The sequence below is a fragment of the Heterocephalus glaber genome, unplaced genomic scaffold, assembly GCF_053883595.1.
Source record: "Heterocephalus glaber isolate CG9 unplaced genomic scaffold, H.glaber_assembly_v1.0 deba00001497, whole genome shotgun sequence".
Classification (NCBI taxonomy): Eukaryota; Metazoa; Chordata; class Mammalia; order Rodentia; family Bathyergidae; genus Heterocephalus; species Heterocephalus glaber.
This window is the reverse complement of record NW_028258320.1, coordinates 52,451,832-52,468,890: the sequence shown is the minus strand read 5'-3', so window position 1 is coordinate 52,468,890 and position 17,059 is coordinate 52,451,832. Positions and strand designations below refer to the sequence as shown.

General features: G+C 46.8%; 1 protein-coding gene across 6 annotated transcripts in view; it reads left to right on the top strand.

Moving 5' to 3' along the window:
* Lrrc27 (leucine rich repeat containing 27) overlaps positions 1-16,574 on the top strand; it is a 33,460-nt gene extending 16,886 nt beyond the window's left edge. The window contains exons 6-8 of one of the 6 annotated variants that reach the window (XM_087185607.1): positions 4,016-4,112; positions 9,993-10,111; positions 15,567-16,574. In XM_087185607.1, coding sequence (XP_087041733.1) covers positions 4,016-4,062 — 47 coding nt within the window. In that variant the 3' untranslated portion in view covers positions 4,063-4,112; positions 9,993-10,111; positions 15,567-16,574. The other 5 variants (XM_087185605.1, XM_087185608.1, XM_087185606.1 and 2 more) reach the window with 5 other exon arrangements.
* The last annotated feature ends 485 nt before the right edge of the window (positions 16,575-17,059 follow it).

Below are 17,059 nucleotides of genomic sequence, written 5' to 3'. Positions count from 1 at the left end.
TCCTAGCACTGAGGCAGGAAGATCATGAGTTCAAGGCCAGCTGGGGCTACACAGCAAGACTGCCTTAAACATCCCCTCTCTAAATAAAAGAAGACACTTGTCCAGTGACTTCCTCTAGCTTGGGGCATGTGAAAGAGGTAGTCTAGTGACACTATGGTCTGTGGGCCCTGTGGGGAAGTAGTCCAGGTTGATGGGCTCTGAGGAGATCAGAGCCATGGAATGGCACAGCCTGGTGGGAGGAAGGAAAAAGGAGCATTGTGTGTTCCTGATCATAGAAGCTGAATGGAAAATGCTCTGTCCCCAGGTGATCAGGTATGTTCTTATCAGTCTTTGTTCTTGATCCATTACAGAAGGCCCTGGGATGCATCGTTTAAAAATGTTGTTCATATTCCTAAAGTGTCCTCACACAGTCCAGCTTCCTGTACACAGCAATCAGTAGGCTGTGCAAAGACAGGGGCAGGGCGACCAGGCAACAGCTGGGGGCCTTGAGGCAGTGTGCAGGAGGACGTTCCCAACAGCTCTCAGTGGAGAGTTAACAGTGGTCTCTGGTTCCCCACAGCTAGCCCCAGGGCAGCGGGAACAAATGCATTGTCTACCTGTGGTTTAAAACCTTATGGGGGGGGGGCTGTTGGGAACCCGTTCACAGGTGCTACAGGCAGTATGAAGGGGAAGGTGTGGATCTGCACAGAAGGTGGCTGGTGATTATGGCACTGATCTTTCAGCTGCCTTGTAGGTTTAATCATTTCAAAAATAAAAAAACCTTGAAGCATTACTGACAGATTACAACCTTGGAAGTCCTGGCAGCATACACTGCAGGTTTCTAACTGCAGTGTGGCCTCAGAGGCTTTGGAGCTGTTGGAATATTCTTAGTGAGCGTAGGCACACACTGAGTGAACAGGAATATTCTAACCTGCTATTTAGAAACCTCTTTCCTTCCTTCCTTCACTTACTGTTATGAATAATAATAATGATTTATCCAAGTAAATCATGGTAAGCTTATTAATAGTACTTTACAATTTTATCAGTACATCAGATTTAAATACCAGATCCCAGCCTTTGGAGATTTATTTGGGTGGCTCAGGAGGTTGAGGCAGCTAGGCTGAGCCTGCCCATTCATTCAGGCCCACTTGCTAATTCTGTAAGCTGCTTCCTAGGAATGATTTAAGAACATCTTTTCCTAAGAAGTAGCTGGCGTTCAGTGGTGGTCATTTATTGTAATCTGTCTTCATAGTATTTCCTAGAATCAACACAGATTGATAGTATGGCTTTCTGTGGAGTGACCATACTCTGTAATCTTTACCATCTTTCTGAAGTGCAGTTGATCTATAGCCATGCCTTTTAAGTTTTTAGGTGTTTATTTTTTTTTAATTTTTTTTTTTTTGGTACCGGGATCGAACTCGGGTCCATTGCTTGCACAGCTGGCAGCGAGACCACTGAGCTAAATCCCCGGCCCTTAGGTGTTTATTTTGTAACAGAGCAGCTCATGTGGATGTGAATAGCTACAGTTTTGTTTCATAGTTAAATAAATGCATTGTAATTTTAGAAGGAAGAGGCCCTCCTTCACGAACATCTTACCTGATCTCTCATCGCCTTACCAAACAATGATTCCAACAAAAAGACTTGAAGAACGTCGAGTGGCAGCCCTCAAAGAGCTCCGCGAGAAACAGGCTCTGATGGAGCAGCGGAGGAGGCATGTCCGTAGAGTAGGGTGAGGTCTCTCCACAGCCAGCTCTCCACTGGTGATGGTGTGGGACTGAGGGCTGGAGCCACATTTGGATCACCAGGCCTCAGGCGAGGTCTTTGGTTCACTTCTCCCTGGTCCTGGGTCAGGATCTGTTTCCCTCACCTGGAAACTGGCTACGCTGTACTCCCCTATGTGACTAAAGCACGTGAGCTCTTGCTCCGCACCCTCCAAGGCTGCCTCCTGGCTAGGCCGGCGTGGGTCATCATAGTCATCCTTTGTGCAGTTCTCTGCCCTGCCTTCTCGCCATACTTGCCTGCCTTCTTGTGTTTTCCCTAGTTTCTTGGTCTTCCTCAGTCATTCCTCTTCATTGGACACTGCTTGACCTCCTGTCCTTTTCTGAGGAGTGCTATTTAGAAATGACATAGTCATCAGTGAGTTCACTCTTGTGTTGCTGACCACACTAATACACCCACTGCCCTTGGCTTCGTGTAGGGCAACTTGCTGTCAGGAGGCTCCCTAGGCCCAAGCTCAGCATCTGCTCTGCTCTACCCTCCCACTCTTCTCATCACCCAGTTGCACTCTGCTCCAGGCCCTAGGAGGTCACTGACATGGACCACATCCATGGTGCCTCTGTGCCCCTCACCTCACGGTGGGGTTCAGCCAGTGAGAGGCTCCTCAGGCAGTGGGGGCAATGGGGAGAATGAGGGTAGATTCTTATTTCCCCAGCTCCTTTGTGAGCTTCCTGGAACTGGCTACAGCCCACACGCTGCCAACTCCAGCTTCTCTCCTGGCTTCCAGCAGTCATTCCTTCCATGGTGTGCTAGAGGGCCTGGGGGTTCCTGGCTGTGTACCACCCTATGGTTCTTTTTCTCTGCCTTTTAGAGCCCAGCTGTGAATAAGCACTCCTGACACTGTCCATGGGAAGGTGCGTCTGTTTATTTGGGACCCAGTGGGTATAGACTGCTCACAAGGCAGCATTTGTGGTAGTGTATCAGCCAGCACTGGCACCCACACACACACTTGTAGTTGGTTGTCTTCCTTCAGTAATAGGTCACATAGTTTTGTTGAGAAAAATAGTTTGAATACAAAGAGCACATAAAACCTCTTCACCCTGCCTCGAGCTCTGAGAGACCTTGCTTTGTGCTCCTTGCTGAATAGCCATAGGAACTCTGCAGTGTGGTTCAAGACTCCAGGCATAACCCTCCCCCTTCATGTCACCTAATTAAGGATGTTATCCCCTTTCCTTCTGAGGGGCAAGCATACCCTTCCTGTCCTGTGTAACCGAGAGGTGACAGACACTACGTGGAGTCCCTTGTCCAGGAGCTGCATAGAGGATAGAGGGAGTTTCAACATGCTGGAGCTGGGGTCTGGGACCCATCCAGACATGTGGAAAACATGGCCTCACCTGAGAGGAACTGCCAAGAAACACTCAGACCTGTGCCTTGAGGTTGGAGCCCTGGAAGGTTGGGGACAGTTCTGATGGCACAGGAGGTGAGGCATGGGAGGCAGAGCCCAGAAGGGCTGAGCTACTGTGCCCACAAGGAGAGAGCTTGGGAGGTGATGGGTGGGCAGAAGGCCAGGATGCACATGGGAGAATGTCCAGATGTCTGCTGAGGAGGAGTGATGAGAAGAGGCTGGATCTCAGGGCAGGAGGGAAGGAAGCCAAGCACATGAACTGAGAGCAGGAGTTAGTTTAGACAGGCAGGTGGGCCCTGGGGCTGCAGCGGTGGCTTTAGGGTGTACTAGGCCGGGCCCCATTCCCAAACTTATGGACAGCTTAGAAATTCTTCCCTCCTGTGTAGCCACAGCCTTCCTGTGGGCCTTGTAAGGAGCTCTCTGCCACAGGTCAAGACCACGTAAAGGAGCCTGGCACTACCTGAGGTATCAGGAATTCTGCCTGGGGAGTTGGGAAGGACTGGAGATGCTCAGTTTTTAAAGCAGAAGGCAAATATCTAGCAAGAAGTCAACTTGTGAGTTTCAAACCTTCCTTAGTCAAGCACCTGAAGGCTTTTGATGTGGGTGCTTACAGTGCCCAGCTGATTCCCTTCCCAGAGAGGGTCCAGCACCTTTACCCTGGGCTTCAGGCACTAGGGCCTGGGGATGCTTGGCTGCTTGGCACACACAGACACACAGTGGGCCTTGGGTCGGAATCTGCTGTTCCTAACTCTGCCAAAAATGTGTGGGAAAATTCATGCATGCCCTCTGGGGATGAGCAGGCAGGAGGAAAAATGCTGTTTGCACGAAGCTGAAAATGACAGGTATAAATCCTTGTAACTTTGCTTGAAGGTGCTCGAAGCTTATGACATTAATTTAAAAATGTATTTTCTACAGAGACAAACGAGCCCTGCAGGAATGCAGAGAGCAGGCCCAGATGCTGAAGAAGAAAAAGGAGGAACTCTGTAAACTCCTGCCTTCACCTAGAGGCATGGTATGTGTGGCCTGCAGACAGGGCAGAGCTGGTCCTGCTGGCCACAGGGCTTGCACACACAATCTGGAGGAGCCCTGTAGGAAACATGGATGCTGCACATGGCCCTTGCACAGGTTGGGACTGAGACTGAGTCTTAAGTCATATGCTCACAGCCCCAGCTGATGAGGCTGGGTGGGGTTGAAGCTGGGCCTGGCCTTGGAGGTTGCCCTCTTTGCTCACTGACTTGTAGGCTTATTCTGACAAAGTAGGTACTCGAAGAGAAATGAGGGCAGATGAATTGAGGGGAAAACATTTAAAAAATAAAAATACCACTAGGTTTTGGGGTGCCTGCAGGCATTATCCTGAGCCCCTCACTCTTTTCAGCCTTGGGAGGCCAGTCACCTCAGAAGCCAAGACTGGTGGCTTTGGAGACCTTGTCCCTGACTCTGGGATTGTTAGCTCTCAGGTTACCCTGGGTATAGCAGAGGTCTTGTTCAAATGGGGTGCAGGTATTGGGCAGGCACTTGGAAGCTGGGCACTCCTCCAGGACATGCCTGGCATTCTCTGTACCATGAGCACAGTCAGGCAGGTATGTTTAACATGGTCGCAGATGTTTCTTCAGTCCTTTCTTTTAAGAATGTTCCCTGTGTGTGCCTGAGAAGACCAGGGGTTGCCTCTCTGGCTCCTTAGCTGGGAGTTGGTCCCCAAGGCTTTCCCCAGGTTGCCCTGAGCCCTAGCCTTCACTCCTCCCTGGAGCTGGTAGTGACTGTGCTCCTGTGGGGAGGTCAGCTTGCACAGTTTGAGAGTCAATTTTTAAAATCATATCAAACTAATTTTAAGACTTACAAAATAGTTGCAAAATTAGTGCAGAAAGTTTCATATACCCTTCATTCAGCTTCCCCTGATGCTAACATCTTCATGACCACAGAGTGCCTAGCACAGACATTCACACTAGTGCAGTATGAAGGCCCAAACAAAGACTGTATCTCGCCAGCTCTCCACCAATGCCCTTTTGTGACTGGGTCCCCCATGGCATATAGTTCTCATATCAGCTCAGTGTCCTCCAGGCAAGAGTGGTTTTTCTGTCTTCCCATATCTTTCATGACTTTAACACCTTTGAGTAGCACTGATCCATTATTTTGTGGAATGTATCTTAATTTGGATTTGTCTGACATTTGGATTCGGGGCAAGAATACCTCGGCAGTGACATCACATCTTTCTCTGTGCAGCATAACACAGCTTCACGTGTGCTTGACCTTGATGCCTGCTCAAGGTGGCATCAGTGTTTCTCCCCTACAGTCTCACTGACCCCCAAACCCCATTAGTAACTGATCAGGCCTCAGGGAGAGACCTGGAGGCTTACACATACTGATCTCTGCATCTAGCAGATCATGTCTGCGTCAAGTGGGTCTCCTGGTGATATCCCATCAGGGGTCTTTGTCACTGAGTTCTTTTATCTAATATTCCTCAAATTGCTTTTGCCCATCCAACCAAAACAATGGTTTATTAATTTAGGTGGAAAAAAAGCAGTGGAATCATTTACCTTAATAGAATGACCCAGTAGAATGACAAAATATATAAATGGGTTTTTCAGGTTTTGGAACAGTTAGGGTCTCTGGGCTTGGCCTGGTAGTATGGGTCACTTGCCTGTGGCCAGCAGATATTATAGTGGCTCTGTCACCCCTGAGGCTCAGGCTGTCAACACTCAGTGGTGGTGAACTTACGGCTCACAGGCTCACATGCCACAGCGGGCTGTTTGTATTCTTGAAAGCTCTGAAAGGTTTGCTGTCGCCGCTGTAGGTGAAGGAATGGCTGTATCCTGCAGCCCAAAATGACTTGGGTTCCTCCCTTCTAAACAGAGCTGTTAATTCATGACACAGGTGCTTCTTGCTAAAGAGACCATTCTTAGAAGTAAAATTAGAATGACTTGTTCCACATCCTTGACCCTGAAACATGTCTTCTTGTAAGCTTTTGCTCCTTTATTTGTTGGAACAATGTCAAGACTATAGCAGCTCTCAAAAAACACCTGGTGAAACCCATCCCCCTCACTCAGTTCATTTATAGGCTTCCTCTATCCTTGACCAGTGTGCATGTTGTTCTCTACATTTTGCATAATATTACAGACATAATTTCATGTTCTTCATTTATTTAATACTGTATATTATATCATGCCAAATTTTCACTTTTGCTATCATCTTTTTTTATAATTTCTCCAGTGTTCCCTATATGTGTAAAAGTTTAAAGTATGTATTATATCACTTTAGGAATAAAAATACCTGCACAGAATAAAAATGCATTAGATATCCTTAAGAATAGTTTCAGAGCTTGATTATAACAAAACAAAGGCAATAATTTAAATGTTCATAGATGGAAATGGCTTATTGTTTAAGCTAAACAATTGGTTATCTAAGTGGCTGTCCAAAAGTTTAAGATAGGTCTAACATCTACCTAATTGAAGAAGTTAAAACAACACAAATTTCAGAACATGCACAGAAACTCATATTTGTCTGGAAGAATATACTGCAGATTGCTGACCTTGGGAGGGTAGTGTAGGGGGAGGAGTGAAGGTGTAATTAACAGTTTTAGGGTGTACTTCTAAATCCACGAGTCTATATGTATTAATCTTGCAGCTTCTTTAAAATGAAGAAAAATGAGTTGTCTAGAAACTCATCTACCTTTAGATGGACCAACTTGAATAGCAGAGGACTGGGCTCATGCCCTGCCTGTGGGACCTGCTGCAGCAGTAGGGGTAACTGGTGAAACAGCGGTGCCAATCAGAGGCCAGTGGTGCAGTGTGCTGGAAGGTGGCAGAGAAAATGGGTGTTAGTTCCTAATATTCCTGTGGTTCCTGAATGGAGACCACAGAGTGGGAACCACCCCCCTCCCAGGTCTGTTCCCACCCAGACACTGACAAAATATTTTTTATGACCCTAAATACTATAATCAAAGCCCAGAGATAGGTACAATATTTGTGACAAGATGTGGATATTTATCTAATATATAAAGAATGGCTACCAATTGATATTAAAAATCCAAAGGGTCCAGTAGAAAAATTAGTAAAGGGTAGCACAGTTCACAAGAGAAAATCCAAAGGGCTACAAGCAATTATACATAAATAAGACCCAGGATTTGCGGATTGGTGAAGGGAACCAGTTAGCTGCCGAGGATGTATCCATGCTGCAGGATAAGGGGACGTTCCCAGCCTGTGCCAGCCCCTGTAGTTTGGTAGGAGGACATGAGAGGGCGCCAGGACCCTGTGCATGGCCCAGTGGTTGTTTGGTGGAGCTCTGTATACTGGTGGCAGGGCACTGTGGGCTGGCCCTATGCAGTAGCGAGGGATGCTGGCTTTGCAACCTGGTCCTGGGGTGTGCCCAGGTGCCCCGCATATCCCGCAGCTGATCCGTAATGTACAGGTCACTGCTGAAATAGCTGCAGAGAAAAGACCTCTACTGCTAGGCATCAGTATCTGATCCATTGCCCTCTTCTAAAAAAAAGCATACATTTCCATGTTTCATATTGCAGCTTTATCAGTGACTTTTGGTTTGCTTTCTGGGACTTCAGTGCAATTACGTGTTTGATACTCCCCATGTAAAACTTGGTGTGGAACCCTTCATAGCTGCTTACGGCTCCATGCCTCATTTTACCACATTTATGTCCTTCCATTGATTCCTTGTGTTCTTATGAGAGAATTAGGTATTTGGATAAATCTTTTTCCGTATTTTATAGTAATAGTAAAATATGTCTTGGTGAGCTTCTTTCTAAATACTTGGTTTTAATATTTAAAAAAAATTTTTTTTTTAAATTTTAAATGTCTAATTTTAAGGGCGGAAAAAACCCTACTTTTTTTGGTACTGAGGATCAAACTTGGGACCTTGCACTTACGAGGCAGGCGGCAGAACCACTGAGCTAAATCCCTGCCCCTCCAAAAAAAAAAAACCTATTTAGGTTTAGCATTATGCATTTCTTCCTGCTGGAATAATCTTTGGGAAGATCTTGATCTCTGAAAGTATGTCAATGAACAGACTTGATTCTGCGGTGTCTGCAGCCCTGTGATCATCCAGTAGGTTGGGTGGGTGGGGGATAACAGGAAAAGGGTGTAGTGGTTCCAGTCTCCACCCCAACCTCCCCTTCTTGGTTGTTAGGGTTTTCTAACTGCCGGAGATGACCCGGATTAAAATGACAATGCAGGCCGTCAAGGCCTCAGGCCTGGTAATTCACTTGCTGGGGAGAACAAGCTGTGTTGGGTAAGGCCTAAATCAGACTTTCAAAACCCTAGGCTGGAGCAGCCCCTGGCAGGAGATCCTCCTGCCTGAATCCTCCCACCTGCCACATACTCTAATTTAGTCATCCTTTGAGTCTGACAATTTCCTCAACACTCAGATATGTATGCATACCCAAGCATACAAACATATACACACTCACATGGACACAGACCAAAAGCTCCCTGAGGTCAGGGTCAGTCTGACTCTCAGGTTTGTCCACTGCAGCAGCAGCATTGGGAATGTTAACTTTGGTGAGTCAACACCTTATTGTCTGTGTTGAACCTCAGGAGAGTAAGAGGCCCCAAGTCTTTCCAGGCTCTGGTACTGATTCTATAGACACAGGTTGGAGTTCCCTGTGTGGAAGTACCTTCTGATGACCCCTGCAGGAAGCTGGCTGTTGCTGCAGCAGAGGGGTGGGAGGCAACCAGGCAGTACAGGTTCCAAAAGAGCAGAGAGCACAGGTCATCATGTGTTTGTGACAGGGAAAACAGTGAGACAGATGGCTGAAGGAGGTGATGTAGAGCAGGACTGGAGATTCCTCAGTGCAGGTGACGGCCAGAGGAGTTTCAGTAAATATCCTGGAGCCAGTATACCTTCTGACAGGAGTAGGGAGGGTCCTGAGGCAGCAGCTGTCAAGAGATGGGAGTCAGGGTCTAACCAGCCTCCTAGGTGAAGAACATGCAGGGAGGAGGAAAAGAGCCAGGGTGTTGGGCAGGAAGTTGGGCGTTTCTGCAGTGACCAGAGACGAGGTGAGAACATCCAAATAGGACCTCCAAAGGATGCTCCTAGGTGATCAGAAATCTGAGTGGTGTGTGTACAGGCTGTCAGGACTAGGGAGAATTCCTACCACAGTGGTGATGTCTAAATATCTCCCCCGTAATGCTGTACCTTAGAAGTGGTAAAGAATCTGTTTTGATGTATCAGAGTGGTCTATTACTCCTTACAGAGAGTTTGTTGGTCTCTGTTCCTGCCTAGGCCACCCCTACCTGTTCATGTTTCCCTCTCACCATGTTTAGTTCCCCTATCGCCACCCTCACCATCAGCCATGCCCAGTAAAATCGGAAATCAGCCTGAGCTGCTGTGGCAGCCTAATGGAAAGGCCAGGTAATGTCCTAAAGAGACAGTTCAAACCGCAGCAAAACTGCCTCTGCCTTGTTTGGCCCCACCCCTGGGGTTCAGCTTCTCACCAGCAGGTATGCCTCTGGAAGTTGCTGCTGCACTGGGCAGTGCAGTGGCCTTTATTGGAGGAAACAACACTGACCTCCTTTTAAGTTTTCAAGTATTTATACTGATTCTTTATGCCCTGGATCCCAGGCCAGTGAGTTGTAAATGCAGATTTTCTAAGTAAGCTTGTTCTTTGTTCTTTTCCCCTCACTTTAAATTAGCACTTACGTATTAGCTTGAAACTTAAAAATAATTAAGTAATTTTAAAATAGGGTCACATCTGTAGGACATACTTGGGACCTATTTTCAATAATGTATTCTCTGTTGTGTGACAGTTTCAGGGGCTGTCACAGGATCTGTCCAGCCACTGATTGACCTCTTCGGGGGAAGAAAAAGTTGATGCACCAGGCCGATGTGCTTATGTGAAAAGCAGCATTTTCTTGGATTCCTGAAAACATCTTTTGCATTTTCCTAGGTGGCATCAAAGATTCCATTTGCTACACATCTGATAGATCATGGGAAGATTCCAGTGAGTCTACATGGCAAAATGAAACACACCAAAGAGAGCTCATCAGAGGCCCATGAAGAAATAAGGTTGGTGACTAAGACTGCAGTTCAGTCCTTCCACGGCTCTGTCCTGCTCACTGGCAGATGCTTTTGTTCATCCCACAAGCACATGCTGAGTGCCCCGAATGTCCAGGTTTGCAGAGGGATGTTGGGGTGAAGGATGATTCTGAAAGACATTGTCCCTCCCCACAGGACCTACCTTCTGTAGGCAGCCGCTGCTAGATGCTACCAGGACTAGAAGGTTACACAGGCTGTCTGCAGAGTTGCTGCTGCCTGGCCCCATCTTGTCCCAGTCTTCCCATGCCCAGAAGTCTAATCTTATGCTCAGCTCCAGATTTTTTTTTTTATTTAAAAAAATTTTTTTTACCGGCAGTTGAACTCAGAACCTTGCGCTTGCCAGGTAGGCACAGTGCCACTGAGCTAAATCCCTGCCCCAGCCCCAGATCTTTTAGACCTGATCCTGTGATGAGGTGCTGGGCAATGCTTCTAGGGCCCCAATCACAGGAGAAACTGGATAGAAGAGAGACCAGTGGGAACTATGAGGCCAGGTGTTCACTGAGGTGGAGGAGACAGTGACCATGGCAGATCAGGAGGTCCCAGTGAAGGTCAGCTTGTGGGCACTGAAATGATCTAAGATTTGAGTCCCTGGCCAGGTGATGGCCAGGCTATAGGGCTGTTGTCCTGAGAGGCCAGGTCAGGAACTCTGGAGAGTAGGGAGAGATGTCAGGGAAGTATGGTGCCAGCCAGAGAGGGAGAGGAGGAGAGTGGGAGCCCTGCCCTTGGCCTTTAGGACCCTGTAGGGTTGCAGAGCAGGAGCTGAGGAGGGCCCATGGGGCAGGAGGCCAACATTCAGCAATAGACTCTCAGTCTCTTTCTGCCGTCCTAAATTGTTGTATTTACAATCAACACCAGCCCCAAAGCCCAGAACCCCAGTATTAACAGAAATATGTTTAAAATCATAGTGTAATACAATTTTGGTTGCTGATTGAAGATTTAGTAAAGCTGTGTTTTTCTTATGAAAACAAAAACATGCTGTCTTCATATGCCACAATGACCAGTGTCATTAACATGGATTATCTCACGTCCGGTTGAGGATTTTAAAATACTAAGTGTGGTCCTACAGCTATAACTTGTCCAGGATGGGGCCATAATTTGTTTTTCTTGCTGCTGAGTGGCTCTGATTTGAATTCCATTGTCTGATGATAAATAGCTACCAGCAGTGATTGAAGCCCCCCACCATGTGACAGTTATGCATTTACTACCAGTGGTTCAAGCTGACAGAACATCGAAAATCATCCAAGGAAGGAAAGGGAGAGCAGTAGGGCCTGGGGCTTAGCATCAGGAGGAGAAGGGTGCAGGAGCCCAGGGGAGCTGTGGTGTAGCCCTGGGGACTACATGTGGTCTGGAGGAAAAAGGAAAACTGTGTCCTCAGAATAGAATCTGCTAGGACTAGATGCCTCATGTCCAAGCACATTGGACTGTCCTGTATTCTCAGTCCTTCCTGAGTGGCAGCAGATCTGGAGGAAAAGATAAAGTGGCACATACAACAAGTGCGTGCACGCAGGAGCTTCTGAGGCATACCAGAGCTGCAGGAGATGAAGACAGCCACCCAGGACTTGGACATTGTGTGTATTTGTCAGCTCTGTTAAAGAACTTGTTTCATTAAGCCAGATGTGTGGATCATACCAGCATTCAGAGGTCAAGGCAGGTAGATCATGAGTTCAAAGCCAGCCTGACTACGTAATTCATAGTTCAAGCCTAGCCTGGACTGCCTAACAAGATCTTGTCTCAAGAAAAAGGAAAAATAATTTGATTCATTAAAATGAAAGTACCTTTGCCTCTGTGGAGTGCGCGCTAACATTGGGGAAGTGTTTGCTGTGTCCTGGCGGTGGGACATTTCAGAATTACCATTGGTCTGAAGACAAGAAAATGTCCCAGCTGCATTGCCAGCCTTCAGATATGCTGGAACCCAACAGTACCCACATCAGGGCATCTCATGGCAGCAGCTGCCTGGGGACAGGGATAGGGACCATTCCCCTTCACAATGTCAGAGGTCCTTGCTTGAAGCTTTGTACCCAGGAGAACAGGCTCAGGTCTAGGCCTCAAGGGTTACAGCAGCTTCCTGCACAGTGGCAGTGTGTCTAGTGACTCTGTAATAGGAAGGCCAAAGTTCATGGAGATCCAAATGCTGCTGCCCTGGAGGCTTCCTAGACGGAGTTGTCCCCAAATTGCTGCCCACCTACCTGCTGATGATGGGTGGTTAACACCTGTCTAGCACTTACCTGGTGCTGAGATGTCCTGACCTATGACAGCAACTCAGTGAGATGGGAGGGCCCTTTTCTGCCCTGTCTGGGACATGGCCAGCCCAACTAGCTGGTCCCAGGAAACAACTGCCCTCCTGACAGTAACCTCCTAAATGCCTGTGTCCCCACCCACTCACCCACATGGAACATTCATTGGCCTGTTCTTCCAGGTCACCAGGGCCCTAGCCTGGAGGGATCTTCCACATCAGTGTGCCCTATGCCATGCAGCCACTTTGAGGTCCTGTTCCTGGGTCAGGCTGCTTCTGGGCCCATATCCAGGCTGCCCCAGGGTAAGCAGCATGAACATGGAATAGGAACTCTCCCCTGTCCCCATCTGTGGGCTCTATCTCTGCTGTCTTTAAACCAACAAAAGAAAATGTTGATGAGGATGCAGAGCAACAGCAATCCATAGCAGAACCTAAGCCTCCAATACGGGATGCTATCCTCCCAGAAAAATCCATCCAACTGGTTTTCAGCTGCTGTCATCTGGGCCTTTGGTGTAGTAGTTGACCCTGTATCCTAACCCAACCAAGGCCAGCATGGTTTGCAGGAAGAAAGCCACCTGAAAGTACAGTGTTAAGGTCAGCAGAGAAAAATGGCAACAAGATACAAGATGGTTCATTCCACAGCACCCAAACATAGGGATATAAAACTAGGAAGAGGGCCAGGGATTTAGCATAGCGGTATAGCGCCTGCCTGGCAAGCACAAAGTCCTGAGTTCGATCTCTGTGCCAAAAAAAAAAAAAAGAACTAGAAAGAGGGATTGAAAGCTGCAAGTCATGGGGAAAAAATAAGAACCAAGAAAGATTTGTAAAGGTGCAAATTTCCAATGATGCATGTCATTATATTGTATACCTAAAATGTACCAATAAAGAAAGCTGCAAGTCTGTAGCAGGTCAAATTAGATCTCCAGGATCTAATTGTCCATTGGCTCCACTGGCCTACCCAGTGGGGTTTTCCCCTCCCTAGAGAAATAGAGTGACCAAGTGCCAAAGGCATAGTAACAGTGTTGTAACATAGTAACATGTTGCCTTCCTGAGCCCTGCGAAAGGGACACGTACACACCAGTGTGTTCAGAATGCACTAGGGGCTGGCACAGGCTCTTCAGCCTTCTCAGCTGGCCAAGGCAAAAGCCACATGGGTATCCCCCAGAAAATATCCCTGTCCTGAATGACCAGGAGTGACCCACCTGCCAGTATCCACAGTATCTATTCATGGTATCAGGGTCTCATCTTGAGCAAATGTGGAGCTAGAGACCATTGGCCTATGGGGAGAGTCCCATTGTGAAGGAGGGGCCTCACCAAACCGGCTGGAAAAGTGAACTTCAGATATTGAAGACAAAATTAAAAATCACAAGCTAGCATTAAAATACTCTGGGTGATAATAGAAAATATTGCTACCGGGCCAGGGATTAGCTCAGTGGTTTCACCGCCTGCCTCACAAGCTCAAGGACCCAAGTTTGATCCCTGGTACCAAAAAAAAAAAAAAAAAAGAAAGAAAGAAAATATTGCTACCGTGAAATATAGCAAGCTAATAGGAGAACCACACTCTGACACCTAAGAATTCTTGGAGGTAAATTAAAAAGATGATAATTTTTAAAAATTTATCTGGGTGCAGTGGTGTACCCCTGTAATCACAGGACTTGAAAGGTTGAGGGAGGAGAATCACAGGGCTAGTCTGAGCTACATAGTGAGACCTTGTCTCAAAACAGCAACACCAACAAAAAATTTTTTTAAATTTAAATCAATAAGTGAAGAGGATTGATCCAAGAGGTTCACCATCCACCAATAGGTATTCAAGAGAGATTCTAGATAAATGGAATGGGAGGGAGAAATTAATGGAAAAAAAAAAAGTTTTCCACAAACAGATGTGGTACCAGATTGAAAAGCCCACCATGCCTCAGCATCATAACTAAGACAAGTAACATCTCTGAGATCAGATCTCCACGGTCAGGGATCAGTACAAAAGCAATGCATTTCCAGATATACAAACACTCAAAAGTGTTACTTTCCACACAGCCTTTTTCTGGGAAATGCATTCTGTCATGTCAGGAGTTGGGGTAAGTGGTGCAGGAAAATGGAGCCCCAGGCTGCCTGCTAGCAGGGCTGGAGGCCACCGAACTGAGGTCACTCCCAGAGAGACAAAATCTGATCAGGAGGAAAGAAAGAAGCATTGTGGGATTTTATAGTTTGGGAGACTGAATGACAGGCACGTTGCAAACAATAAAATTTCTAAAAGGAGGCAATGATTACTTCCACACACACACAAAAGAAGCCCACACACGGGAGTTTTTACATAAAGCAAAATAATCAATGCATTCTTACTGGATAAGTAGCAAATAATGTTCCCCTAATCTTAGTGATAGAAACCTGAATGGCAGTGGAACCCCTGATTGTGCCATAACTGCATTAGGGAGAGGTGGTTGTAGGAGGCTCAGCAATGCTGGGCTGGAGGTAGAGGTCCAGCTGTGTCCCTGGGCAGACAAAAGGGAGGAAGGTGGGAAGGCTGTGGGGCTCCTCTCCTGGGGTGGGAAGGTGGGAACCTACAGATGCAGGTACCCAATTCAGAAGTGGGAAGAGCCTGCTACTTGGCTGCTGGTGACTTGGTTCTTGTGTGGTAGCAGTGTTTCCTCCTTCATTTTATCTTGTTCTGGCCAGTAGAAGGTCTAGGAACGTGGAATGTGAAACAGAAAGCATGCACCTGAGCCTAGGCACGGTACTTTCCTTTCCCTGGTGGGTACACACTGGTCCTTGGTTCCCGTGTCCATGGCTCCATCGGCTCCCAAGGCAGTTGCAGGTCTCAGGTGGGATCACGAATGTGGCATATTCACCTGAGGGTGGTACCAGTTTCAGCGGTTTTCTCTGTTCACCCATACATCCAGATTGCCATCTGCACAGGACACCTGTGCGGTGCCTGTTGAGGACACTGAGATGAGTGGCCCAAACAGTTGATGTCCTCATGTGAAGGGACAGCAGGAGACCAGGCTGGAGCAGGCTGCACAGGCCTCATCTCAGAGGGGGCTGCACCATGACTCAGGCTCCTGGATGCCCTGGGGTTGGGGACTGGTTCTGCTCACCCTCAGGTACCCCTGCTGTGCAGGAGATTCATCTGAACCTGGAGGGGACAGCACGGAAAGTCCTGCCTTTCTCACTTTCCTTCCCCTCCTTTTCTCTCCAAAGGCCAAGAAACTGCAGGATGAAGTAATGAAACTAAAACTGGAATTGAACAAAGAGTATCCATTTGCAACTCTCACCGGAAACCTTTCACTTCACCCACCAACATCATGACCTCAGAATATATTTTTCAACACAAAATATTAGGAAGATGTTTGTAGTACCAAGCTTCTTCAAGCATGAGGAACCAACCCATCTCTTGTTTGGTGGTTGGGACTAGTGTTAGGGTAGTCAGTGTTTTTATGATTTATTTCACAGGCAGCCCCTTGTTTTTAAATAAATCTATGTTCCTTTTCTGAGGCTGTGAAAGGTTTAAGCAGCATTAAAAGAATGAGAATATTATAGACAAACTATATTGTTTTCATTTCTGTTACCATCTTTTTCTGCCAGTCCAGCTGACAGGGTCATTTGAAAGTCAGCATCAATCCTCCCTCTCTCTTACTCCACGCAACCCTAGTCACAAATATAGTCATAGTTTTCATTAACCTATTTGTTTTAGTGTAGGAATCTAGTTTGCTTGATTTCCTGCCACAGCAGGAGTCCTGCAGGTTGTCCAGAAGGAAGGAATGACAGCCACAGGGGTTTGGGTAAGTGCCCTTAAGTGTTCTCTGCCCAGCAAAGGTGTTTGCTCTTGGACTCGACCTTCAGCTGCACAGTGAAATCCAGCCCGGGACACACCTCTGCCTGGAGGGCCCCAGACCATCCCCTGGCTGAGCAGGCCTGTATTTGACCTCCCTTCTGCCCAGGCTGCTCAGGTGCTGTGCGACTTAGGCTCTTGCACTGAATGTTAAAGATGGGCTTCGTCCTGAACACATCTTTAACAGATGTAGGACTCTCAGACTTTGTTTCCTTCTGTGTCAGTTTTAGGAAATAAGTTTTTCAAGGAATTTTTCCATTTCATCCAAGTTGTCAAATATGTATTAGCATAAAGTTCTTCATAAAATTCTCCATTATCAGTCTTGCAAAGGATTTATCAATTTTTTAGTCTTTGTAAAAATACAAATTTTGGGTTGAGTTTATTGTGTATGTTTCCTATTTCATTGATTTCTCTCTTTACATTTCCTTCTATTTTCTTAGAGTTTATTTAGTGCTTAGATAGAAATTTATCATTTTAAATCCCTCTGTGTGGCAAGTAAACTCCCAGTTCAAGAAGCTAGAAAATACATCAGTCCCAAAATTTATCAGCTAGAACAACAAATATTTATTTCTCAGCCAGTGTTTGAGAGTCACAAATTGGGAGCAGCTTAGCTGAGGCTTCTGCTCAGGGCCTCTTGTGAGTTGAAGTCAAGCTGCCAACCAAGGCTGTACTCACTGAAGGCCCAGCTGGGTGGAGGTTCTGGCACCAAGTCACTTAAGGGAGTATTGATTAGATACCAATCTTTTGAAATGTGATTCCAGCCTTTTGAGATGTGTGAGAACTTGCTTTATGGCTTACCTACCATGTGAGGTATTTGGTAAATGTTCTGTGTGCATTTGAGAAGAATGTATTTTGTCCTGTT